The 27,845-nt window shown below is 40.9% G+C and overlaps 1 protein-coding gene across 5 annotated transcripts in view; it reads right to left on the bottom strand.

Annotated features, from left to right (window-relative positions):
* Window positions 1-27,845, bottom strand: part of LOC126412082 (calnexin) — a 79,759-nt gene that overhangs the window by 49,303 nt on the left and 2,611 nt on the right. For all 5 annotated transcript variants that reach the window (XM_050081488.1, XM_050081485.1, XM_050081484.1 and 2 more), the window contains exon 2: window positions 25,725-25,867. In XM_050081488.1, coding sequence (XP_049937445.1) covers window positions 25,725-25,856 — 132 coding nt within the window. In that variant the 5' untranslated portion in view covers window positions 25,857-25,867. The remainder of the gene's footprint in view (window positions 1-25,724; window positions 25,868-27,845) is intronic.

Genomic DNA, 27,845 nt, shown 5'->3' with positions numbered 1-27,845 from the left:
GTTATTCTGTTGTCTCTTTCCCACTGCCCATCTTCCCTTTAATTTTGTCATCCTGTGCACACTCGGTGACTGCTGTTAATGGCCCTGGGCCAGTCTACAAGTTTCCGCGTGTTCTTGAGTCTCTCCTGGCCCTGTCTAATTCTGTTCACAATAATTTCAGTCTCTCTCTCTGTCTGTCTGTCACACACACACACACACACACACACACACACACACACACACACACACACACACACACAGAGAGAGAGAGAGAGAGAGAGAGAGAGAGAGAGAGAGAGAGAGAGAGAGAGAGAGAGGGAGAGAGAGAGAGAGAGAGAGAGAGAGAGAGAGAGAGAGAGAGAGAGAGTTTTACCCACTTTCTAAGAGCATTTGGTTGCTTATAAAATTACAACCTGTGGTTTACTAGTGTAAGTTTAAATGAATGCTAACAACGGAGAATAATTAATTGTGCATACTGGTGTTACTCCCCCCCCCCCATGAACTATGGACCTTGCCGTTGGTGGGGAGGCTTGCGTGCCTCAGCGATACAGATAGCCGTACCGTAGGTGCAACCACAACGGAGGGGTATCTGTTGAGAGGCCAGACAAACGGGTGGTTCCTGAAGAGGGGCAGCAGCCTTTTCAGTAGTTGCAAGGGCAACAGTCTGGATGATTGACTGATCTGGCCTTGTAACAATAACCAAAACGGCCTTGCTGTGCTGGTACTGCGAACGGCTGAAAGCAAGGGGAAACTACAGCCGTAATTTTTCTCGAGGACATGCAGCTTTACTGTATGATTAAATGATGATGGCGTCCTCTTGGGTAAAATATTCCGGAGGTAAAATAGTCCCCCATTCGGATCTCCGGGCGGGGACTACTCAAGAGGATGTCGTTATCAGGAGAAAGAAAACTGGCGTTCTACGGATCGGAGCGTGGAATGTCAGATCCCTTAATCGGGCAGGTAGGTTAGAAAATTTAAAAAGGGAAATGGATAGGTTGAAGTTAGATATAGTGGGAATTAGTGAAGTTCGGTGGCAGGAGGAACAAGACTTCTGGTCAGGTGACTACAGGGTTATAAACACAAAATCAAATAGGGGTAATGCAGGAGTAGGTTTAATAATGAATAGGAAAATAGGAATGCGGGTAAGCTACTACAAACAGCATAGTGAACGCATTATTGTGGCCAAGATAGATACGACGCCCACACCTACTACAGTAGTACAAGTTTATATGCCAACTAGCTCTGCAGATGACGAAGAAATTGAAGAAATGTATGATGAAATAAAAGAAATTATTCAGATTGTGAAGGGAGACGAAAATTTAATAGTCATGGGTGACTGGAATTCGAGTGTAGGAAAAGGGAGAGAAGGAAACATAGTAGGTGAATATGGATTGGGGGACAGAAATGAAAGAGGAAGCCGCCTTGTAGAATTTTGCACAGAGCACAAGATAATCATAACTAACACTTGGTTTAAGAATCATGAAAGAAGGTTGTATACATGGAAGAACCCTGGAGATACTAAAAGGTATCAGATAGATTATATAATGGTAAGACAGAGATTTAGGAACCAGGTTTTAAATTGTAAGACATTTCCAGGGGCAGATGTGGACTCTGACCACAATCTATTGGTTATGACCTGTAGATTAAAACTGAAGAAACTGCAAAAAGGTGGGAATTTAAGGAGATGGGACCTGGATAAACTAAAAGAACCAGAGGTTGTACAGAGATTCAGGGAGAGCATAAGGGAGCAATTGACAGGAATGGGGGAAATAAATACAGTAGAAGAAGAATGGGTAGCTTTGAGGGATGAAGTAGTGAAGGCAGCAGAGGATCAAGTAGGTAAAAAGACGAGGGCTAGTAGAAATCCTTGGGTAACAGAAGAAATACTGAATTTAATTGATGAAAGGAGAAAATATAAAAATGCAGTAAGTGAAACAGGCAAAAAGGAATACAAACGTCTCAAAAATGAGATCGACAGGAAGCGCAAAATGGCTAAGCAGGGATGGCTAGAGGACAAATGTAAGGATGTAGAGGCCTATCTCGCTAGGGGTAAGATAGATACCGCCTACAGGAAAATTAAAGAGACCTTTGGAGATAAGAGAACGACTTGTATGAATATCAAGAGCTCAGATGGAAACCCAGTTCTAAGCAAAGAAGGGAAGGCAGAAAGGTGGGAGGAGTATATAGAGGGTCTATACAAGGGCGATGTAGTTGAGGACAATATTATGGAAATGGAAGAGGATGTAGATGAAGATGAAATGGGAGATATGATACTGCGTGAAGAGTTTGACAGAGCACTGAAAGACCTGAGTCGAAACAAGGCCCCCGGAGTAGACAATATTCCATTGGAACTACTGACGGCCATGGGAGAGCCAGTCCTGACAAAACTCTACCATCTGGTGAGCAAGATGTATGAAACAGGCGAAATACCCTCAGACTTCAAGAAGAATATAATAATTCCAATCCCAAAGAAAGCAGGTGTTGACAGATGTGAAAATTACCGAACTATCAGCTTAATAAGTCACAGCTGCAAAATACTAACACGAATTCTTTACAGACGAATGGAAAAACTAGTAGAAGCCAACCTCGGGGAAGATCAGTTTGGATTCCGTAGAAACACTGGAACACGTGAGGCAATACTGACCTTACGACTTATCTTAGAAGAAAGATTAAGGAAAGGCAAACCTACGTTTCTAGCATTTGTAGACTTAGAGAAAGCTTTTGACAATGTTGACTGGAATACTCTCTTTCAAATTCTAAAGGTGGCAGGGAGCGAAAGGCTATTTACAATTTGTACAGAAACCAGATGGCAGTTATAAGAGTCGAGGGACATGAAAGGGAAGCAGTGGTTGGGAAGGGAGTAAGACAGGGTTGTAGCCTCTCCCCGATGTTGTTCAATCTGTATATTGAGCAAGCAGTAAAGGAAACAAAAGAAAAATTAGGAGTAGGTATTAAAATTCATGGAGAAGAAATAAAAACTTTGAGGTTCGCCGATGACATTGTAATTCTGTCAGAGACAGCAAAGGACTTGGAAGAGCAATTGAATGGAATGGACAGTGTCTTGAAAGGAGGATATAAGATGAACATCAACAAAAGCAAAACAAGGATAATGGAATGTAGTCGAAATAAGTCGGGTGATGCTGAGGGAATTAGATTAGGAAATGAGGCACTTAAAGTAGTAAAGGAGTTTTGCTATTTGGGGAGCAAAATAACTGATGATGGTCGAAGTAGAGAGGATATAAAATGTAGGCTGGCAATGGCAAGGAAAGCGTTTCTAAAGAAGAGAAATTTGTTAACATCCAGTATTGATTTAAGTGTCAGGAAGTCATTTCTGAAAGTATTCGTATGGAGTGTAGCCATGTACGGAAGTGAAACATGGACGATAAATAGTTTGGACAAGAAGAGAATAGAAGCTTTCGAAATGTGGTGCTACAGAAGAATGCTGAAGATTAGATGGGTAGATCACATAACTAATGAGGAAGTATTGAATAGGATTGGGGAGAAGAGAAGTTTGTGGCACAACTTGACCAGAAGAAGGGATCGGTTGGTAGGACATGTTCTGAGGCATCAAGGGATCACCAATTTAGTATTGGAGGGCAGCGTGGAGGGTAAAAATCGTAGAGGGAGACAAAGAGATGAATACACTAAGCAGATTCCGAAGGATGTAGGTTGCAGCAGGTACTGGGAGATGAAAAAGCTTGCACAGGATAGAGTAGCATGGAGAGCTGCATCAAACCAGTCTCAGGACTGAAGACCACAACAACAACAACAACAACTGGTGTTACTAACATAGATAAATAATAAATAAATAAATTTACATCATAATTGAAATTAAAATGCAATGCTTTTACCTTCATATCATAACTAAAAGTATCATGTTTTTCTTTTAATAATTAGGTGCCTTACAACCCAGAATTCAGGCGTTTCATAAAATATGTGATCTATGGGATATGTTTTTAGTTTCCTTTGGAATACCCGTCCATTATTAATCTCCTTTTTTTTATACAAATGGGAAGCTTACAGCACACTTTTATACCGAAGTAGGTACCTCCATCATGTTCTTTTGTGAAAGTTGCAGGGCCTTGGTGGAATTTTTCTACCTGTCTGATGTTGCAATTTGTCAGAAAGAATTCCCTGTTGTTGGCTACAAACACCATCAGTCAGTACACACACTGACCAGTAATAGCAAATATCTTAAATGGTGCGGCGACAAATGTAACAGGTGCCAAACTGCAATCTGCGCAACACACATCACAGCAACAGTACTTCAGTTCACACAAGGTAGAAATTCAAACCAGCCAGCTTACTGGCAGATCAAAAGGGGGCAATGCTAGTAACCGAGCCAGCAGCAGCTACAACGCGCGCACATAGCCCTGAACAGCTTGTGCAGGCCAAATCATTTCCCATTTCTGGTGAAACTAAGTTTGTGCCAATCAAACAGAAGGGTTACTCTGCAAGACGACTATTTAGGACCTTGCTACGATGGTAGCCATTCCAGTGCAGCCAGCTGCACTGGGGAGACCTCTCCTGGAAGGTGTGCTACTGCAATCAACTCCTATTTCTGTCCATTACCTTTAAGTGGGAGCAGCCAAATGGGGTGCTGCCAAGCGGAGAGGACTTGGTATTCTGTTTTGTTACATCTCCTAATTTGGGAAGTGTTACACTCAGTGTCAGTATTACAAAATTCACTCCCATAGACTTTAAAGGGATTCGTTCTACGTTGTTACTTTTTAGAACTCACATTATTTGAGCATTCACTCAGTCAAGAAAGTTGTTATTTTTGTTCTTCAGAAGTTAGTTATTGTGTTTATCCCAAAACTGTGAGTTTATTTCTTGTGCTGCAAATACAACTGTTTAAATGGTATACCCAGTTAACACTTTGTGTGATACAACCAAAGGAAGGAGAAATCATGAAACACTTTAAGAGACTCCCTGGAGGGGAGATTATAAAACTTAAATATGCAAAACACGATAACAGCATTATTTCTCCATTAACAAAGCGTGAAATGGCTCTCACTACAAAGTATGATGAGCTTAGTTTCTTGAACAACTGTTCAATTTGCTCCTTCTCTCTTAACTGATTGTCCATTCGGATGCCTTGGAATTTTTTTATGAGTCAAACTTTAATATGGGCCATCCTGGCACTGACCTTATCTGTGGCATAGCGCAGATGCTGGCAGTGCATTTGCTTATCAGTTTGGTGGCAGCCAACTGGAGCATACTATGCAGCAGCCCATGGCGAGCTGTTAGCCAGAAAATGCTATTTTTCAGGGGGTCATATATTGAGTTCTGTTGATCACAGAGCTACAGGGTCAAGTGTCTTTGATAGCTTTTGGCCTAGTGACCTTTAGTACTGCTATGGTAAGAACAGGCATAAAGCAGCTATCCTATAGTACAGGGTCATATTTAAACATTACACACTTCCTCCAGCCCAGGAAAGTTGAACAAATTGGTTGGTTCTTTAGCATTAGGTGTGGTCTAGGGTGGACCTTAGGTGCTTTACAAAAGCACCACTTGCTCTTGACCAGTTCCATTCGGATGCCTTGGAATTTTTTTATGAGTCAAACTTTAATATGGGCCATCCTGGCACTGACCTTATCTGTGGCATAGCACAGATGCTGGCAGTGCATTTGCTTATCAGTTTGGTGGCAGCCAACTGGAGCATACTATGCAGCAGCTCATGGCGAGCTGTTAGCCAGAAAATGCTATTTTTCAGGGGGTCATATATTGAGTTCTGTTGATCACAGAGCTACAGGGTCAAGTGTCTTTGATAGCTTTTGGCCTAGTGACCTTTAGTACTGCTATGGTAAGAACAGGCATAAAGCAGCTATCCTATAGTACAGGGTCATATTTAAACATTACACACTTCCTCCAGCCCAGGAAAGTTGAACAAATTGGTTGGTTCTTTAGCATTAGGTGTGGTCTAGGGTGGACCTTAGGTGCTTTACAAAAGCACCACTTGCTCTTGACCAGTTCCTGAGAAAACCCGGGGGGGTGGGGGGTGGGTTTTCTTTTTGCACGAGAAGTACCAATTGTGGGGATGGCCATTTCTATGATTTCTATTCATGGGAGATCATAGAAATTTTTATTGTATGTTCTTATGATGATAGTCTCCTGGAACTTTGAAACTTTTTTCTGTATCATTTTCTGTTACCGAGATCCAGAGATCCAAAATTATGCACATAATATCCAGTCTTAGGAGCAAATGCAGTTTTAACTGATGTAGTGAACACACAGCAAGGGTTCAATGGTAATTGCAAGGGTTCTGATGTCATCAAACTATTTTTAGTCGGCATTTTTTCCATCCATGAAACTTTATAGTTCGCTGCCCCTGTAGAACAGGCACTTCATGCACAAGTATGACTAAAGTGGTACTGCACTGACGAAAAATAGAATAAAATGGGTCTTAACATACCTGCATACAACTTAAAATGGCTGTCAAAAATTATGTAAAAAATGGAAAGACTGCAAATGCAGTAAAATATTTCTAACATTTTTATTCTTTTAAGAAACACATCATGAGATGGGCATTTTCGATGAATTGGTGTTGACAAGCAATGAATCCAGAAAAATGTAAAGCAAATGATTGTGTGTTAACCTTATATTATGTGTACTTATCTGCTGTTTACAAACGTCAAATTATATAAATATGTAAAGTCTATAAATAAACTTCCAAAACTTTACTTACCTATATAATTAATTTTCTGTAAGCAGCTTTCCTGCCGTAGCATGGAAAAGAAGGGAACCAGTGGAAAACTGCCCCTGTCAGAGCACAAAAAGGCAAATGTTACTCTTTAAAAGGCTCTGACAGAAAAGTGGGGGGACCAGATGCCTCAATTCTTGTTCTGGATTTCTCACCAAAAATGTTGGCATGCAAACTTATTTGGTCTTTTAGTGCTGAAATACAGTAACAGAGAGACAGTGATGGTGGAAGAGAGAAAATAGCAGTGAGAGAGAGAAAGAGATGGATGAAGACAATAGCAGTAGGAGCCAAAGAGAGAGAAGATATGTTGACAGTCAGTGAAAGACAGTGGTATTAAATGAGGAAGAGAGATGAATCGAGATAGAAGCATTGAGAGCAAAAGAGGAGGCAGTGGAAATGATAAATACAGATGGGTGGAAACCATAAATAGGGTCGAAGGGGAGGAGTCCAGCCCCTCCCAGACCAACAAAATTTAATAAATAGGTATAGGAGAGGGCACATTTTGGACCAAAATTTGACACACCTGAGCACAGGGGAAAAAATAAGTTCAACCCTACAGAATTTTTCGGCAGCCACGGTATGGTGGAGACAGTAGTGGCGAGAAAAAAAGACAAAGAGAGACAATGTAAATGATAGAGGAGACAATGGCAGTGGGATATACTGTAAATCAATGGTGGTGGGGGGGAAAGGAGACAGTGGGAAAGAGAGACATATAGACAGTGGCAGTGACAGGGAGGTGCTGAGTATGAAGGCTTAACTACAAAGAGAGACTGGGCAAGGGTTTACAAACTTCCGTGTTAAAATATCACGAATATTTTTGGTGAGGGACATTAAATGAGGATTGTGGCAAATGATTCCCCACTTTTGTGTCAAAGTCATCTTTACATTTGCCTTTCTTGTGCTCCAAAATTAGCATTTTTCCAGTTGTGTGTGTGTGTGTGTGTGTGTGTGTGTGTGTGTGTGTGTGTGTGTGTGTGTGTGTTTTATCTTGGTATTTCTCTAGATAATTTTTGCAGCACTTATGATTTTTGTACTGAAATGCATATCAATGAATACATCTAATGTAATGAATATTTGTAGGGGTGACAACTGAATTGTAAAAAATACAGTATTTTCTTGTTGTGACCGACACACACCAATTACTTGCATTCTCTGGATGGTCCTTTCTCCATTTTCTGCTGTTGCAGCATCTTGGCTTTCTATCCTTAAAGTATATAACTCTTTTTCTAGTGAAATATTATAAATGAATTGGTCTGAAATGCAGAATATTGGTGATGGTGACTAACTGGTATGAATTACTTGCATAGTATGGATAGTCCTTTTTGTATGTATGTCTGGCACTTTTTCTCTGGTGTTTCAGCAAATATCTGCAACTTCATTTTTGCATTGTCTGCCTGGAGTCTGCCCAGACAGACAGCGCTCGTAACATCTTTACACACAATGCCCAGTGTCGAGGGAAAGCGTCGGTTTGTTTCCCCATTACAAATAAAATGATTTTCAAAGCGGAATTTTACATACCCATTCAATAGAGAAGTCCCGGAGTAGTCTAGTGCGATATTTGTATTAAAAGGGATAGTAACAGTTGATGGTTGAGCTATGAGCCTTATTGCTTGTAAGAAAGGTACTGATAGTGTGCATTGGAGCTGCAGAAAGGGAGATCATCAAGTCAGCAACAGCATTCAGGAAAAGCTTTTGGTTTGTGGGAAGCAAATTAAGTCTTATAAAATTTAAGGCATCTAAGTGTTAAATTGTGTGGGGAACTTTACTACATACGAGCTGCGTATGTGACTGATAAAGCTTTTGTACAGAAGTTTATGTGGAAATGTGTCTGAAACAAAGCAAAAAACTTTGTGTCGAGATGATGCTGAAATCGATAAAGCAATGTTTACCAGAAGAAAATTTGCAAGATGTGATTAAATGAAGGCAAGTTGCGTATTTGGATGAATAGAAAAAGGAACCCACAAGTGTAAAAGTTGTTCCCAGGTGTACTTAGAAAGTGCTTCTGGAGTGTCATAAAACAATATATCTACCTGCGAACTACAGTAATTTCTGACTGTTTCAAACCGTGTTAAGTGTTTGAATGACTAAGGATTTAAGCATATAACAGAACCACATAGTGACATTCAGGGACCAATGGATGCACATATAAACAGTACTGAAGGCTCCTGGTCATCCATAAGAAAATCACTGCACAATTAGTGAAAAGGATTATTATTAATATTATTTTTAATATGTTCTTGGAGATGTGGTTCAGCTAGGCAACTAAATAAAAGACTTTGTTTCTAAACCACACACATTTCAATTCTTTCATTTACAAACAGGGTGTATACGCAGACAAGGAGAAAAAATTGCCAGATCTCCCCGTTACAATACATTTTCTCCCGGGTGAAAATACGTTTTTGCCACGTTAAGTGACAGTATACTTTCCCTCGGAACTGTAAAACTTATCTTTATAGGATATGGTTTTATACAGCAGCGTAGAATTGCCTGGCACTTTAGAAAACGATACTCAGGGGGAAAAAACACGTTTGGAAACATCTTTGATGTGCACCAACATGTACGCTGCATATTTTCGTATTATGAAAGTATAAATTTGAATTCCACCAACAGGAAAAGTTAATGGTTTAAATTAATATACATAGTGTTACTACAAAAAAGCAAAGCTTTCGCATATAATATTTGTCTCGAAGATTAATAAGCTACAAGAGAAGCTAAGCTTTCACTTATAATGTTGATCTGTTTAGCGCATGTTACACTATAAGATACATCATACAAATACGCCAGCAAAAGTTTTAATACCGACATAAATCTCTGATCTTCTGGGCTCTAAATGGCTTGACATCAAAGAGTTGATTTTTAAAAAGAGACCAAACACACTGTGATTTAAGAAATCCATCGTACATTCTCGCACACAGTTCCTCTTGCGTAAAAGGAAATTTACTTTGAAAATAATGCTTTACAAACAACAATTTGCAATATTTTCCCATGACCTGTTAGAAATAGATTCATTTCAGCAGTTATCAGGGAGCGCCAGATAAGAGGCGTCACCGTGCTAGGGCAGTTACGGTGATGTAGGAAGCCTGTATGTCCGTACGTGTAAAACATTAAAAGATTTTACATTATGTCATAAAAGAAACAAGACACCAGAGGATACTCCAAGAGCGTCAGAATTTCGTGAACCATACTAAAATGCTTAGTTCGCCTTACAGTGCACATTCGTATGTCCAGATTCTCAATGACGTAGGCCTCGACCGTACATGAAGCTTTTCAGTGTGGTTTTCGGGATGTAAATTTTCTTGGAGTACCAATACTGTATTATCCCATGTTTGGTTCTTTATTATGGCATAAAGCCATACGTGCTAGAAGATGAAAATGTGCACCTGAAATGCAGCGAACAGTTGAAACTAGCCAATAGTGTTTAATAAATTAACTGCCTCAGCAGGAAAGCTTAATAAATGCCAAATTTATTTATCAAACAGACAAAAATAGTTTACCCTTCCGTAATTATGTGAATGTACTTTAATACCACTTGATAGCTCCCAGCCGCAGAAATCTGTATCTGCCTTGTTTTCACTTGACATGAGAGCAGTAAACGAAGAGGAAACAGAAAAATCACTAAATGTAGTAATGGGTCATGTGGAGACCACTCCCCCCCCCCCCCCCAACTATAACTCAGACTGCTCTGCGCATCAGAACGAAAAAGAAAAAAAAAAAAAAAAAAGTTCATTTTGTAGTGCACATCTTTCTGAAGAGTCTGATACATAAAAGATATATCTTTGAGGAAATGTAAGACACGTTATTTGGTCTTAAGTGTGCAGTGAGGTGCCGCGCATCTTCAAACAACATTGTTATACCGCACGTCACTGTATTTCGCTCTGAGGAACTCAAACATGTATATTTTGTAATGGATGCCATCAAACTATTTCAGGACAGTGGAAATTAAAATGTCCTGTAGCGCCTCTCCTGCTTCCAGTCGGCCAGTTTGACATCCTGCACCCCCCTCCCTCCCCCCCTCTTTTTAACCCGTTGCAATTAATACTGGATAGGATTATTTGTAACCAGGAGAACAAGAACTCTTCAGAAAAACTGGACTCTCTATTAGCTAATAACTTGCTCTTCTGTGTGACATAAAATTAAATATAGGACACCTAAAACCAGTAAAAAGAAATAGACAGGCAAGACAGTACACATTTCTTCAATCCTTAGGTCCTAGCGATTTTTCTCTCTAATCTTGCTACAGCTTTACATAGCGTGCTTTTCTTTCTGCGAAAGGACTATTACCTTATCAAAATTCGTCAAACGTTTTGCTCCATGAAAAATAGAAATGTCGTTGTCTACTACTGAAAAAGCTGTTATACATATAGTACCCAAGACTGGTTTTGTCTGCCCGAAAGTTTATTTCTAGATGAGACAAGGATTCCCCTGGCAGAGACATCACGTACACTATGCACGCATTAAAAAATCAACTCATAATTCATTCGGAAATCAACTTAGAATGTGCTCAAAAACCAGCAGGGGTGCGTTTCAAAATCATATGAATAATCGATAGACCGGCATGCGCTGGATGCTAGGTGCTTTGTAAAACTAGGTTTTGTTTTCTGAAGAATATGAATTTGCCCCCTCCCCCCCAAAATTGCCACCTGGTTCAGATACCCCTGTTTGCCCTCACTCCCCACTTGATATGGGCCTGCTGCACATGTGTGAATCTGGCAGCTTGGGGACGGCAGTAAAATTTTTCCGGGTACCATGTGGCTGGTTGCTGCTTACACAGCAAACAGCCACATTTCTGTAGCCAGAAGCGGGAGAAGGTACTAATCATACGCGACTCAACTGCGCGTGAGCATGAGCCCGCTCATAACTGATTAAATGAGTATAATATAAGCAGTTGTGACATCACGCTCATCGAAGGCAATTTGTTGTTATGAAGCATTGTATAGTCTTCCGAAAGCCTGTTGGCAGACGCTTGTACGAGCACTGTGTTATTTTATATGGCGCATTTCCTTTGCAATTTAAATTTTATTTTCGTTTTTTTCTCTCGTCCATGTTTTAATGCTGCAGTATTATTCTGCAGTAGTGGGATACAGTAATATCCTTTGTCAGAGTAACAGCTCTTACCAGTCAAAATTACAAAAATTCTACTGAAAACTAAAACAACAAAAGATTCCCGGAATTCTAAAAAATTCCCATATTTTTCACGGTTTTCTCCCGAATGAAAAAATTTCCGGGTTTTTCCCGGATCTCCCAGTTGTCCCGGGTCGTATACACTCTGACAAAGCATCAGCAGTGACACGTAATCATGTGTCTTGTAAATAAAAGGAAGCAAAATGCATATAGCATAAAACTAAACAATCTTTCATTAAGTTGCATACTCAAGCCACATCTACAAAAATATGATAATGATAAAAATCAGCTGTTATATTATTTACAATTTTTTGTAAGTATCTGGGTTTTTCTGGGAGAATTCAATTGCATCATACTATAATACATAGCATGCTAAAGGCTGCTGTTGTTGTTGTCATCTTCAGTCCAGAGACTGGTTTGATGCAGCTCTCCATGCTACTCTATCCTGTGCAAGTCCCTTCATCTCCGGATAACTAATGCAACCTACATCCTCCTGATTCTGCTTAGCGCATTCATCTCTTGGTCTCCCTCTATGATTTTTACCCTCCAGCTTCCCTCCAATACTACGCTTGTAATCCCTTCATGTCTCAGAACATGTCCTACCAACTGATCCCGTCTAGTCAGGTTGTGCTACAGATTCCTCTTCTCCCCAATTCTGTTCAGTACCTCCTCATTAGGTACGTGATCTATTCATCTAACCTTCAGTATTCTTCTGTAGCACCATATTTTGAAAGCTTCTATTTTCTTCTTGTCTAAACTGTTTATTGTACATGTTTCACTTCCATACATGGCCACATTCCATAAAATTACTTTCAGGAAAGACTCCTGACACTTAAATCTATACTTGATATTAACAAATTTCTCTTCTACTTCAGAAATGCTTTCCTTACCATAGCCAGTCTACATTTTATATCTGCTATACTTCGATCATTATCAGTTATTTTGCACCCCAAATAGCAAATCCCATTTACTGCTTTAAGTGTTTCATTTCCTAATCTAATACCCTCAGCACCACCGGATTTAATTCGACTACATCTCCAGTATCCTCACTTTGCTTTTGTTGAAGTTCATCTTATATCCTCTTTTAGAGACACTGTCCATTCCGTTCAGCTGCCCTTCCAGGTCCTTTGCGGTCTAACAGCAATGTTGTCGGCAAACCTAAGTTTTTATTTCTTCTCTATGGATTTTAATCCCTACTTAAAATTTTCCTTTTGTTTCCTCTACTGCGTGCTCAATATACAGACTCAATAACATCAGGGATATGCTACAACCCTGTCTCACTCCCTTCTCAACAACTGCTTCCCTTTCATGCCCCTCAACTCTTATAACTGCCATCTAGTTTCTGTACAAATTGTAAATAGCCTTTCCCTCCCTATATTTTACCCCTGCCTCCTTTTGAGGAGAGTATTCCAGCCAAACACTGTCAAAAGCTTTCCCTAAGTCTACAAATGCTACAAAAGCAGGTTTACTTTTCCTTAACCTATCTTCTAAGATAAGTCGTAGGATCAGTATTGCCTTGCGTGTTCCAACATTTCTATGGAATTCAAATTGACCTTCCCTGGGGGTCGGCTTCTACCAGCTTTTCCATTCTTCTATAAAGAATTCGTGTTAGTATTTTGCAACCGTGACTTATTAAACTGATAGTTGGGGAATTTTCATACCTGTCAACACTTGCTTTCTTTGGGATTTGAATTATTATATTCTTCTTGAAGTCTAAGGGTATTTTGCCTGTCTCGTACATCTTACTCATCAGATGGAAGAGTTTTGTCACAGCTTGCTCTCCCAACGCTATCAGTAGTTCCAATGGAAGGTTGTCTACTCCCGGGGTCTTGTTGTGACTAAGGTCTTCCCCTAGTGCTATATGCCTCTACATCCTTACATTTGTCCTCTAGCCATCCCGGCTTAACTATTTTGCACTTCCTGTCAATCTCATTTTTGAGATGTTTGTATTCTTTTTCATCTGTTTCATTTACCACAGTTTTATATTTTCTCCTTTCATCAAATAAATTCAATATCTTTTCTGTTACCCAAGGATTTCTACTAGCCATCATTTTTTTACCTACTTGATCCTCTGCTGCCTTCTACAACCTCTAGTTGTTTCAGTTTATCCAGGTCCCATCTCCATAAATTCGTACCTTTTTGCAGTTTCTTCAGTTTTAATCTACAGTTCATAACCAATAAATTATGATCAGAGTCCACATCTGCCCCTGGAAATGTCTTACAATTTAAAATCTTGTTCCTCAATCTCTGTCTTACTATTATATAATCTATCTGAAACCTTCCAGTGTCTCCAGGCCTCTTCCATGTATACATCCTTCTTTCATGATTCTTAAACCAAGTGTCAGCTATGATTAAGTTATACACTGTGCAAAATTCTACCAGGCGGCTTCCCATTTCATTCCTTGTCTCCAGTCCATATTCACCTACTACTTTTCTTTCTCTTCCTTTTCCTAAAGTCGAATTCCAGACCCCCTGACTATTGAATTTTCATCTCCCTTGACTATCTGAATAATTTCTTTTATCACATCATACATTTCCTCAAGCTCTTCATCTGTGGAGCTACAGTATAACCCCGCTTACACTTTCCCTGAATTAACATTTTCCGCCATTTATGACATTTTTTATTGGTCCTGTCAAATTTCCTATGCCCACAATGTTAATTTGCACCTGATTTTGCGTCAACATATTTATAATTTTCCTGCAATTTACGCATTACGAAAAAACGTTTGTGGAGAAAAAATGACGCTGGCATGATGGCCATCCAGTAGTGTTTACAAATATTACATGATTTAAGTTTCTTGACACCAGGGCACTCTACTCAGCAGATTTGAACTGGTAAACCTGTAAAAGTTCGAACAATTCGTGCTGTATCTCCTGCCACTGCCAAGCTCTACTTGGCATGGTGTCTGATGGGTGTAACTAGGTTAATTCAAATGAAGGTATCATGACCTACCACAACCATTTTCAAACTGTTTCCACTGCACAAATGCATTTTTGTCATTGATGTGATCATTGTGACACCTTCGTCAAACCATGTTTAGCGTCTTTCAGCATATGGCCACTAGGAGCACTAGTTGACACTGTTGTGGCATCGATAGGTCATATTGACCATAAACAACATGATCTTTGACTGACGTGAGATCAGTTTATTCGAGCCACCATGTAATCCTAGGAGTCTGCATTTATGTCTCTAGCTGTGTAAATGTGTACGACTACTGTGGAAATATATATTTATGTGCAGATTTTTGTAGGACAGTCTGTTCAGTATACGTCTACACACATCACGTTCCCATACTGGTGACCTCGAAGTCTGCACGTCTTCTGTGACTACCGCACTGGGTGTTGTAGCATCAACAGGTTATGTGCACGTCGCCGTGGCCGCCTCATCCAACGCTTTGTTCGAAGATTTGGGAGCTCAACAACGATCACCAGACCTCTTCATTCCTTCGCCAACGACCAGTTCTACATTAATTCACAGTGATTCACTATATCCAGCCACGTTAACCTCAAACTTTGTCGCTCTACAATGGTCGAGTGCTACACCACTAACACAAACAATGGACTCAGGTTTCGTGTTGCCGGACTGTGCTTGCCAACTTGTGAAGTTTGAAGTGGACAATATTCAGAACTGCATACCTATTGATCAATCGTATAATGCTCAAAGCAATCTACATTTGCACACATACTTCGACACTCAACGGGCCGCAATGCCAGTACTGTGGTGCCATGTGCAATGCCGCCTTTACTGCAAAATGCACCCAGCCACTATCAACTGCAACCTGGTCTGGTTTTGCCTCATTTGCAAACTAATCAAGGACATTTTAGTGCGCAAGTTTTCGACCACTTCGGTTTCAGTGCATCATTCGGTGTTTCGCCTTCCAATGGCGTCTTACCACACCAAAGTGACTTTCCACAAGTTCCACTGGTCATTTATAGTCCGACGTCACAGGGCGTGTCTTCAATGTGCTCGGAGAACTCAAACTTTTGTCATATGAGTTACCAACCCCATCCCCTCCCCCCACCACAATCGCAGGGGGCCCGGTTCCGGCCGCTCACCCACTCGCCTCTCCCACAGCACTGCCTGTGTCTGCCGCACCGGCCTTCCAGGTTATTTCCGAGGTGGGTCAATTCAAATAAGTGCCTGTAGCCTACGGCCCTGTTTACCTGACCCCAGTGCCTACCAAGCAATCACTCGTTCCATGGAACTGACCATGTCAGCCGTGTCGTGTTTTCGCGACACATCAAGGACAATGCAACCCGCAGTTGCTAGGGACTTTTTTGTCAGAAAACACACCCACCTCGCCAGCATGCTGTATACCCTCACCCGTCACAGACCAGACAGTTTTCCAAGAGATACCAAAGCCGCCTTCGCCCCCAACTCCAAGTCGTCTGCTGAAGCTGCCACCTTTATATGAGGAAAACCCAGTGTCATTGTCTGCGCTTGTCGGGCATCTTTTTGAGTTGCATCACGTGTCCAACAACAACTCTAAAATCCTGTGTCTCCTCACGCACCTCCAGGATCATTCAGACTTAACTTGCGATCTACTCCTCTCGCCACCGCCTCCACCGAAATACGAGTTCGTGAAGATGATGATCACTGAACAACTCGCCTGCTCACCACAAGAATTAATCATCAAGATGTACGAGGAATACCTGGGGCCCGAACCTCAGCACAACTCTGGCCCACCTTCAGTTACTTGTGAGTGAGCATACCATGTCGGACATCACTCTGTGGGCGGTGTCGTCTGCCAAGCAGCCTAATGACCTACAGAACCACCTGCTACCACTCTCCTTCAAGTCAATTGGCTCATCTCCACATCACAGACTAACTGTATACGTTGCTATGACAATGCCAGCCAGCTCACCACAACTGCTCCCCCTTACCGGCCGTCTGCTGGCAGAGGCAGGGCTCGCTCCGCCTCCGCGCATTCTATATCGCCTGGCAGCATCTGCTCGCTCTCTCCACTGTCCGAGCACTCCAGGATCGCCCATGCACCATACGTGCCGGTATACATGCAGAACAAATTGACGAGGACGAGCCTCCTTCGCTGCCGCAGTCACCACCAACCACCACCACCACCACCACCACATCCGGCTCATCCATACTGCTGGTACCACAAGGTTTTCGCCAAGGATGCTAAGAACTGCTGCTTACCTTGCCAGCACCCAAACGCTGACCGCAGGACCTAAAAGACGCCAAGTCTTGCGAGGAACCTCAGAGGAGTCCTCATACATTGCACTCTGTCCACTCGTCCGTCCTGCTGAGCAGCTGTTTGTACATGACTGACATTTCGTCACAGCTCACTTTCATAGTCGACACTGGTGCTGACATGTCTATCATACCTACATCGATGACTCACCAGCCCCCGTTTTTTCACCAATGAGGTCACTTCTACAAGCTGTCAACGCATCAACATTACAAACCTCAGACTCTGTCAAAGTTACGGTGCACCTACCTTGTTCTCTGTGGACTTTCTACATTGCCAACATTGATGAACCAATTCTTGGTATGGATTTTTTATCCCATTACAAACTCTCTCCAAATGTAGTTCAGGGCTCAGTGCTACACCATCCCACTAACACTCAGATACAGTGCTCCTGCACTTACGTTCCCAGCTCTGCTTCTCTCGCGACATGTGAGGTAGTATGGGAGTGCTCTGCCCTCACGGGCGACATTGTGACCTGTGTAACTAATCTACTGTAAGAAAACGACTCGGCAGCACAACTCCGCCAGGATGGCAACGAGCTGAAACAACACATCGTACACACATACAACAAGCTCATTGTGGCTTGTAACACGCTGCTAAAACGGCGGTCCACAGTTCCGCCACCTAATCGAGCTTCTCCAACTGACACCAGCTCAGACACTCACCAGGTTAGCCCTAACACATTAATCGCTTGCGACGATTCGCGTCCGGTAGACTCCACGCCCCCAACACGCTCGCCACGTTTAGTGCCTTGTCTTTCAAATAGTGCTTCTACTGACAGTTGCGCATGCGATGTGACCATGCACACCGCGCAACCAGCCGCCCCGTGTGTTGATAAACATTCCTCCTCTTCTCACACGCCAGCCATCGCTGTTCCATGTGCTAAGCCAATGCCACTCTCACCCGCGGCAGTTATCAAGTGCAAGGTTGACAGCAGATACTCACCAGGTGTTCTGGCCCACTCCGCACTGCGCACGCAGCCTCCCTCTCCACACAAGTGCACGCCGCACTCACGTACTAGGCATGTGACTTTCGTGCTGCCCTTTCCCACTCATGCTAACAGCTACACCTCGTCACACCCTACTCGTCCAAAAACTTCACATTCTCAGTTTCTTCTGCCACTGACAGAATGATGCACAAGATAGTTACCACTGCCGGCCCTCCTATTAGGCACAAGGTTAGACACCTCAACCCTATTAAGTCGTGCACGGCCTGACAGCAAATTAAAGAACTTTTGGAGGCAGGTATCCTGCAACCGTCAGACAGCAACTGGTCTTCACAGATTCACCTCGCCCTCAAACACAATGGTTCTTTCCAAATGTGCGGTGATTACAGACATCTAAACGCTCGTACCATCATTATCCCATGCCTAACATACATAATTTCACTCATATGTTATTGGGCACTACAATCTTCAGTGTTATTGACTGTAAACATGCCTACCACCAGATTCCCGGAAGACATCCCTAAAACAGCTATTATCACGCCGCTTGGTTTGTTCCAATACAACTTCATGCCATTCAGCCTGAAAAACGTGGCAGCGATTCACTGAATTCATCTTACAACAATTCGAGTTTTTCTTTCCATATCTGAATGACATAATCGTGTTCAGCAAGTCTGCTGAGGAACATAAAAATCATTTATCCATGGTCCTCCAGACCTCGAACTCCAACGGTGTCAAGGTCTTCTTCTTCTTCTTCGGTTATCAACCCACAGGTTGGTTGGCAGCAGCACGCCATTCCGTTCTTTTGTCAACTTTCTTCTTCATATCTGCATAGGTCTGGCACCCGATGTCATTTATTACTTGTTGAATGTAGCTTAATCTAGGTCGTCCTCGGCGAGTTCTTCCTTCAATGATTCCTTCTAATATTCTCTTAATGAAATTGTTATGCCGTAAAATGTGACCTATGAAGGTTATTCTTCTTTTCTGTATATTTCGCCAAAGAGATCTGTTTTCTTTCACTCTTCTGAGGACATCTTCGTTTGTAGCCTTGTCTCGCCAGCTGATTTTTTCCATTCTCCGGTAGCACCACATTTCGAATGCCTCTAATCTTCTCTTTTCTTCTTTTCCACTAGTCCAAGTTTCACATCCGTAAAGGGCTGTACTCCACACATAGGTTTTCATGACTCTCTTTCTTACGTCTAAACTAACATTTCTACTCGTCAGTAAGTTTCTTTTTCCATTGAATGCTATTTTGGCAAGTTGTATTCTGTTTTTAATGTCACTTTTGCTCCTTCCATCTGCTGTTATTTTGCTACCTAAGTAGTTAAATTCTGTAACCTGCCCTAGTTTCTCTCCCTTTATTGTTATTCGTATGGGTTCATTGTAGTTCAGGGCGCCACTCACCATCACTTTAGTCTTTTTCTTATTTATTTTCATTCCATACTGTTCTTTTAAGGTGTTTTCCATTTCATTGAGTGCGGCTTCTAAATCTTCTTTCCTTTCTGTAATTATGGCGATATCATCTGCATATCGCAACATATCTATTTTCATTCCGTTAAGTTTTATTCCTACTTCAATATTCTCTCTTATTTTGTCTATTGCTTCTTGGATATATGCGTTGAAAATTACTGGAGATAGTGGGCATCCCTGTCTCACTCCTTTCCTTATTCTTGCTGTTTCTTCTTTGTTTTCCTTCTTAACTAAGGCTGTTTCATTTTGGTATATTTTAAAGATTATCCTTCTATCATTGTATTTCAGACCAGCCTTCTTCAGAATTCTAAACATTTCTGGCCATACAACATTGTCAAATGCCTTTTCGAGGTCTACGAAGGCTATAAATACTTGTTTGTTTTTGGAAATTTGTTTCTCAATTATTAGTCTTAAAGATAAGATTGCTTCCCTCGTCCCTACACCGCTTCTAAAACCGAATTGGTCTTCACTTAGAGTGCTATTCAATTGGTTTTCAACTCTTTTCAAAATTATTCTTATTAGAATTTTTGATGCGTGTGAAAGAAGACTGAGTGTTCGATGGTTTTCACAGTCCATAGTAGATGCTTTCTTAGGTATGGGGAATATGATGCATTTCTGATAGTCTTCAGGAACTTCACCTGTTTTGTATATTTTCTGTATGAGTTGCAGTAATGTAGCTTTCATTTTGTCTCCTGATTTCTTAATTAGTTCAGAAGGTATATCATCAACACCTGCCGCTTTCTTATCTGGTAGTTCTTTTAGTGCTTTTTCAAATTCATCTTTCAGAATTGTGTCCCCTAGTTCTTCTTTCTCTACTTCTTCGCTTAATTCTATCATATTATCTGTTAGAGGGTCTCCTTGATATAGCTCTTCAATGTATTCTTGCCATCTCTTCAGCGTGTCATATCCAAATAGTACCTTGCCCTCTTTGTTCTTTATAGTTCCTGAAGATTTTACTTTCCGTTTAGCAAAGTTTTGTTTTATTGTTCTGTAGGCCAAGTCAGTTTTTCCTTTAACCATGTTTTCCTCCACCTCTTTACAAATGCTGTTGAGGTAATTTTCTTTTGCTTTCCTAGATTCTCTGTTTATTTGGTTTCTAAGCTTTCTATATTTGTTTTCGCTTTGCTCGTCAGAGGCATTTTTGTATAGTCTTCTTTCTTCCATTAGACAAATTATTTCAGGTGTTATCCACTCTTTCCTGTTTACAGGTTTGGCTTTCCCAATAAATTCTTCTGCTGCTTTATGTATGCCTTCTTTGATTTGTTTCCACTCCTCGTTAGTACTCCCGGGAATAATGTTTGATGCCATCTCATCAGTTTTCCGTGCATAAGGGATCACTAGTTCTTCAGACTTTAGGTTATCTCTGTTCCATACTTTGTTCGTTTTTCTCTCTAATCGCTTGAGTTTGAGTAAGCATTTCATCATTACAAGGTTGTGATCACTATTAATATCCGCAGACGGGTAGCTTCTGCAATCCTTGATTTGGTTTTTAAAACGCGATTTTACTAATATATAGTCGATTTGGTGTCTTCTAGTATCTCCTGGGGCTTTCCACGTGTACCTTCTTCTTTTATGGTGGTTGAAAAGGGAGTTCGCTATGACCAACTTGTTTTTGGCACAAAATTCAATTAGCCGGCTTCCTCTTTCGTTTCTATCTCCTAGACCATATTTCCCTACAATTCCGTCAACTTTCTCTTCTCCAACACTAGCATTCCAATCTCCCATTATAATTAAGTTCTCTTCACCTTTAACATAATTTATAACTTTGTTGATGTCTTCATACACTGTTTCTATTACATCGTCTTCTTCTGCCGATGTCGGCATATAGACTTGTACTATTACCGTGTTCTTTGGTTTGGTTCCAATTTTGACTAGTATTATCCTAGAGTTAAATTGCACATATCCTGTGACTAGATTCCCGAGTTTTCCTTTTAGAATTATTCCAACTCCACCGATTCCAGTTGTTCCTTGGTTAGTACCTGTATGAATGATACGATAATTTCCTGATCTGAAGTCTCCTGGTTCAGGCCATCGCATCTCAGATATTCCTATTATGTCTGTTCCCATTCTGTCCATCTCTAGTTTGAGGTTCTCTAATTTCCCGCATTGGAGGAGTGTTCTTACATTCCATGTTGCTATTTTTAGTGTATTCTTCAACTTTGCCTGACCTTCCATTGTCCCCACCCGGAGATCCGATTGGGGGACTATTACTCCGGATTTATGTTTAACAGAAGATTCTGGCATGGTGCGCTACTGATTCTTGGGATATCTTGAGTGATCTTTAATGGAGTGGTTTCCCGTTGCCTTCTCCATCCTATGCCGTTGACTGTGAAGTTCTTCCGCCTTTAGGAGCAATTTCTCACTCCAAGGACAAGAGAGTGCCCTGCCTCTATCCGCTCATCCGCTCTCTTTGAGACCGTTGGCACTTGATAGGGGGCGTTTCCTTATCCCGGGAAACACTCGGTCGTCAGAGCCTCGTTAGCAATAACAGGGTGTACCGTGCAGCAATCCTTAGCTGCAACTCGGGTAGGTGAGGTTGACATTTGTACAGGAGAGGCTGTTAGAGTCGCTTCACTGTACCTTACAAGGTCAACAAAGAAAAATTCCAATTGCGCCAGCCTTCCGTCACTTTCTTGGGTTACATCGTCTCCACCGACGGAATACAGCCTCCCAAATCTCACGTGCAAGCCATCACGTCAATGCCACTCCCTGCTACTTACAAAGAACTCCGACGTTTCCTGGGCACAATAAATTACTACTGCCATCACCTGCCCTCTTCCACCGCCGTGCAGGCCCCACTGACAGACTCGCTGTTGGGTAAACAGACTTCAGGACTCAAACCCGTTTGCTGGACTGCACCTATGCTGGAGGCCTGCAATGCACTAAAGACTTCTTTAGCTCACACCGCAACGCTCACCCACCCTGACCCCTCGGTCGAGTTGTTCATCACTGCGGACGCCAGTGACATTGCAGTGGGAGCACTACTACAGCAACGCGAGGCAGACACAGTTTCCCTTCTTCATTTCTTCTCTAAAAAACTATCAACAGCTCAGAAGAAATACTCTGGTTTCGATAGAGAAATCCTTGCGGTCTAAAGGGCCATCAAACACTTCCACCTCGAAGTGGATGGTCGCTCGTTCTTCATCCTCACTGATCACAAACCACTAGCAGACGCTTTCTCTGCACCCCCCCCCCCCCCCCCCCGCAGTGTTTTCGCCACTTTGGTCTAGTCTCCTAATTCACAACCGACATTCAGTACATCAAAGGCGCAGACAACATCACCGCAGATTTTTTTCTCGCAGATCGATACTATTTCACGCATCATAGACTGGCCGCCTTACATGCCTCAGATGAGGAAACTCAAGCTCTCCTCGCGGACCCTCAACCATCCCTTGTGTTTACCAAAGGTAAATTCCCTGGCGTTGTGGACTAGGTGTGGTGCGACTCTTCTACCAGTACCTTATACCCAGTGCTCCCGCCCCCCCCCCCCCTCCCCCCTGCGAAGACAGGCCTTCGATATGCTGCATAACCTCGCTCACCCTGGCGTCTGCACCACTATATGGCTCATCTCCGAGAGTATCGTTTGGAAAAAATATTCCACCCACAAAGCAACGGGCTGGTAGAACGGTGGCACAACACTCTGAAAACGGCCCTCAGGTGTGGCGTCCAAATCGACCATGAACGACACGATCTTTGATTGAGATTGGTTCATTCGAGCTGCCATGTAATTCTAGGACTCTGCATTTATGTCTCTTGCTATGTACATATGTACGACTACTGTGGAAATATATATTTATGTGCAGTTATTTGTTGCGACAGTTTGTTCAGTATACCTCTACACACATCACGCTCCCATACCATCATTCGCTTTGCATTGCTCAAATGTTTTTAGTTTAAACATTGCGCCAGTTACGCATTTCATTCACGTTGAGCAAAACGTGTTTCGAAAACTTATTCTCGTTGTCAAGTGCAGTATTTACGTATGTATTTTTTTGCGAGTGATAGTTTGCGAGGCACAGTACCTGATAACCACAAAAAAATGACTACAGCACAAGACACGCAGAACAACACATATTCAAACACCACACAAAATACTTATTTACATTTTTGCACCTGACAAAGAGAAAAAAATTCTCGAAACGTGTCATGTTAAGAATGAAAAAATACGTAACTACTGCAGTAATTCATTACTTAAATAATGAACGACAGCTGCAGGCTTTCAAAATTGATTATGACATACGAAATTGAGTCAAACATTCCTATATCCCATACAGTTATCATCTCCAGTTACAACAGCAGTTTTTATTAGATAACAAACCTTCATTAGATAATAAACATGTCTCTGACAACTCTTTCGATGCCTGATATATACATATTTCATACATAAAGTGCAATATGTAACCTTTACAGTTTAAAACATTATCGCCCACATTTTACATTTTCCTGCATTTTTCACCAATTTTTTGAAGTCCCTTGAAAAGTGTAAAAGCAGAGTTCCACTGCAACTGGCATATAAACTTGTACTACTGTGGTATGCATGGGCTTCGTGTCTATCTTGGCTACAATAATGCGTTCACCATGCTATTCGTAGCAGCTTATCCTCGTTCCTATTTTTTTTTTTTATTCATTATTAAACCTACGCCTGCATTACCATTATTTGATTTTGTATTTATAACTGCGTATCACCTGACCAGAAGTCTTGTTTCTTCTGCCACCAAACTTCACTAATTCCCACTAGATCTAGCTTTAACCTATCCATTTACCTGTTGTTGTTGTTGTTGTCTTCAGTCCTGAGACTGGTTTGATGCAGCTCTCCATGCTACCCTATCCTGTGCATGCTTCCTCATCTCCCACTACTTACTGCAACCCACATCCTTCTGAATCTGCTTAGTGTATTCATCTCTTTGTCTCCCTCTACGATTTTTACCCTCCACGCTGCCCTCCAATGCTAAATTTGTGATCCCTTGATGCCTCAGAACATGCCCTACTAATCGGTCCCTTCTTTTTGTCAATGAATAGGAAAGCGAAGATGATGGAACAATTGATTTGTGTACCCAGTGACAACACTGATTTGGTTTCAGTCATGGGAGAAACAAATATTGCACTGTAACACATTAACAGGTAAATGTGTCTACCTGTTACTATGTTACAATGCAATATTTGTTTCTCCCATGACTGAAACCAAATCATTGTAGTCACTGGGTACACAAATCAATTGTTCCATCATCTTAGCTTCCCTATTCATTGCCTGAAACTAGTTTTCAAGATACAGGTTAGGCTATTTGCTGTGAACCATTTGAATACTTGGTTAATGATTGACTGGACAGTATCCTGTATTGTGGAGTTGAGTGTTTTGATCAGAATACTAGTATCAGCAAATATCACTATTTTCGCTCTATTCTTCATTGTAATTGGTTGATCATTAATGTAGAGCAAGAAAATCAGTGGTGAAAGGACCGTGCCCTGGGAGATGCTGCATTTTACATTTCCCCCATCTGAGTTTATTACTACACCTACCTCCATGAAGACAACTCTGTTTCCTGTTGTATAAGCAAGATTGCAGCCAGACAAAGGATTGTCTTTGATAAAACAGAAATTCTGTTCACGAAGAATTTCATCTGTTACACTAAAAATAGCTCTCCCTCTCTCTCTCACTCACTCACTGTGATGTCCCAGTTTTCACTGACTAGTACCCAAATAGCACACTATCTTACTGCACATGATTTTAAAATCCTATTTGATACATGATCAAATCCAGAGGATTGAGTAGATGCTTTTAAGTAGTTTTATCTATGTTTGCAGTACCCATGATTACTACACTAGGTGATTTAAAAATGAAGTCACTAGTTTCCTTTGAATATTTCCATTCATTAACGAGTTATGAAATCATTTATGAGGGAAATCAACTTGCAGACACAGTATTTTCAGAATATAGAAGCATGATATAAGAACTATATCCAGTGTCAATTCTAGAAAAAGCAACAGCTAAAAAGACTTCAAGGGGTTTACTAATTACAGGAAGGAGTCAGAAACATGGGTATACATGTATCCAACAATCACCAAATGTTAAATATCACGTATAATATGTGGTAGAGTTCTGGGTTGAATTAAAGAACTTTATTTGCACTCAACCATATTTTCACATAAACTCATCATCAGATCCAAAGATTATGGCTGCACTTAAATGTACACCTTTAACTTTTCCCATATTCCAAAGACCAATCTCCTGCCATTTGCAGAATACGACTAATATAATTTAATATAAACTATTTTAAGTTTATATGAAAAACCACTGACTTACCGGTACTATTTCTTCTGTGGTCACCACAGCATCGTCATCATCTATGTCTTCAAATCTGCACTGTGTCCACAGGCACACAAAAACAAGTGCACAAATGTAGATGTAAGAAGAGTGATACAGTTTAAGCCTCATGGTTTATTTATCTGAAAACAAATGACTAATGTAAGTAATAATAAACTTACTAAAATATAAAAATTACCATAAGCAACTTGCACATATAAAATGGAGGCCTACTTGTAAAAAATTTTACTATGAAAACTACAACAGAAAAACTATCGTTTCAGTCACAATCAATGAATACTGTACGTATAAGTCAAATATAAAAAACAGCGAAAATGTGAGTGAATATTACAGAAATATTATTAACGCCTTATTGGTGATTGTCTTATTAACCCTCTGGCTTATACAGCCTGCTCACAACTGGCCACAGGTTATTACATCGCCTGCTGTGAAACGGTCTTAGTAGTGTTTCTTCTCTGTTAGTAGATGGCATGATGTGTTGTATACCTCCGGAAAGCTGAGAAAGCAGTCTGTTTAGTGATACATACACTCTCAATGTCTTTCTAATTTTTGCGAGTTATCAACAATTGTTTTCAGTTTTGTTAGGTTTATCCCTCCCAATCCTATCAAGAAAACACATACCAGAAATAGTGTAGTGTGTACAGCAAGAAACAAGAAAATTCATACACAGTGTGAGAGTGAGAAATGTCTAGTGGTGTTGCATATGCCCATATTTTTCCAGGTATACCACATCAACAGAAACTTTAAAACAGTATTATCTTCGTTCATCACTTCAATAAACAGTAAGGATAGACGTACACAGAATTCCTATCAAAAGAATTACATAATTTTGAGAAAAGTGTGTATGATAAAACTATGCTGATTTTTGTAAATTTACATAGAAAATATAGGGTCAACTATGGGGGAAAACAATGGTAAGTGAATGGGTTAATTGACAAGAAGAGGATGACGCCAATGGTGGGTAGAAAGAGTAAGCTGACAGAAGTACACTTAGAGGGAGATTGGAGGAAAGAATGGAGGGAAGGGTGTGAGGTTGACAGGGTTTTTGGACACTTTAGCAGTACGGATCTTAGCCCAAGGATAAATGTTAAAATTTCCACAGAAATTAAAATATCAGTGTATAGAGCTCCAGCCTATACTGATACATATCTCACAAAACCTTCAACTACATTCTGCCATATGAACTTAAGTCTGGTAGATTAAGTCACTGACAAACCAGGGCAGGCAATTATTAAAATCTAATTAGTATATAGTATGTAAGATAGTTTTTCCATTTTGAAAGTGCTACAGATGGATGGCGTGCATCTCTCACATAGCAAATAAATGTTGGGATAAAACTGAATTGCCAAATTAGCATGCTTCAGAAGAGTAGCTGCTATACTAAGATGAGAAACAAGTCATTGAAGAAGAACAACATTTGTGGAATATTAGCATCTAATGTTCTGACAACACTGGTGTCATTACTGGCAGAGCACAATCTAGTATGGGAAAGCTATCAGCAATGTCCCTTTCATAGGAACCAGTCAGGCATCTGTTCACGTGAGTACGACAAAAATTATAGAAAAATCTAATTCTAGATGACCGAACAAGAATTTGAGCACTGCTCGTCCAGTGTCTAGTCACAGAGCCATTTCGATCAATGGAAAACTGTAGCCCCTACAGCCGTTTTACTGGACAAAAGAATGGAATGGTACAAGGACTTCTCAAAACTGCACAACTCAAAAGTTTTCCCAAAAGTAAACTACAATTGTAATTATTTATCTTTCAAATCACAATGGAAATTTTTGAAATCTGAATTTTACACAAAATGATTAATAACTACACAAAGCAATAAAAAATAAGTTTTGAATAGCCTATCATATTGAAATGGATGGATGTGTTAATCTAATCGACCACGCACAGCGGACCAGTGGCTTTAAACACAAATTACTGAGTGATTACGACACTGCACTCTCATTTAGAATTAGAAGGCAAATCACTGTCTAACCAGCCCTGTGTTAGGGTTTTTGTGTTTTCCTACTCCATTTAATGTGAATGATGGTGATGGCACTTTTGTAAAGAAAATTACCAATTTCCTTCCCCATCCTCACCCAATAAAGC

Source organism: Schistocerca serialis, chromosome 7, assembly GCF_023864345.2.
Source record: "Schistocerca serialis cubense isolate TAMUIC-IGC-003099 chromosome 7, iqSchSeri2.2, whole genome shotgun sequence".
Lineage (NCBI taxonomy): Eukaryota > Metazoa > Arthropoda > Insecta > Orthoptera > Acrididae > Schistocerca > Schistocerca serialis.
Note: the sequence above shows the minus strand (reverse complement) of the source record. Positions and strands in the feature narration are given on the sequence as shown.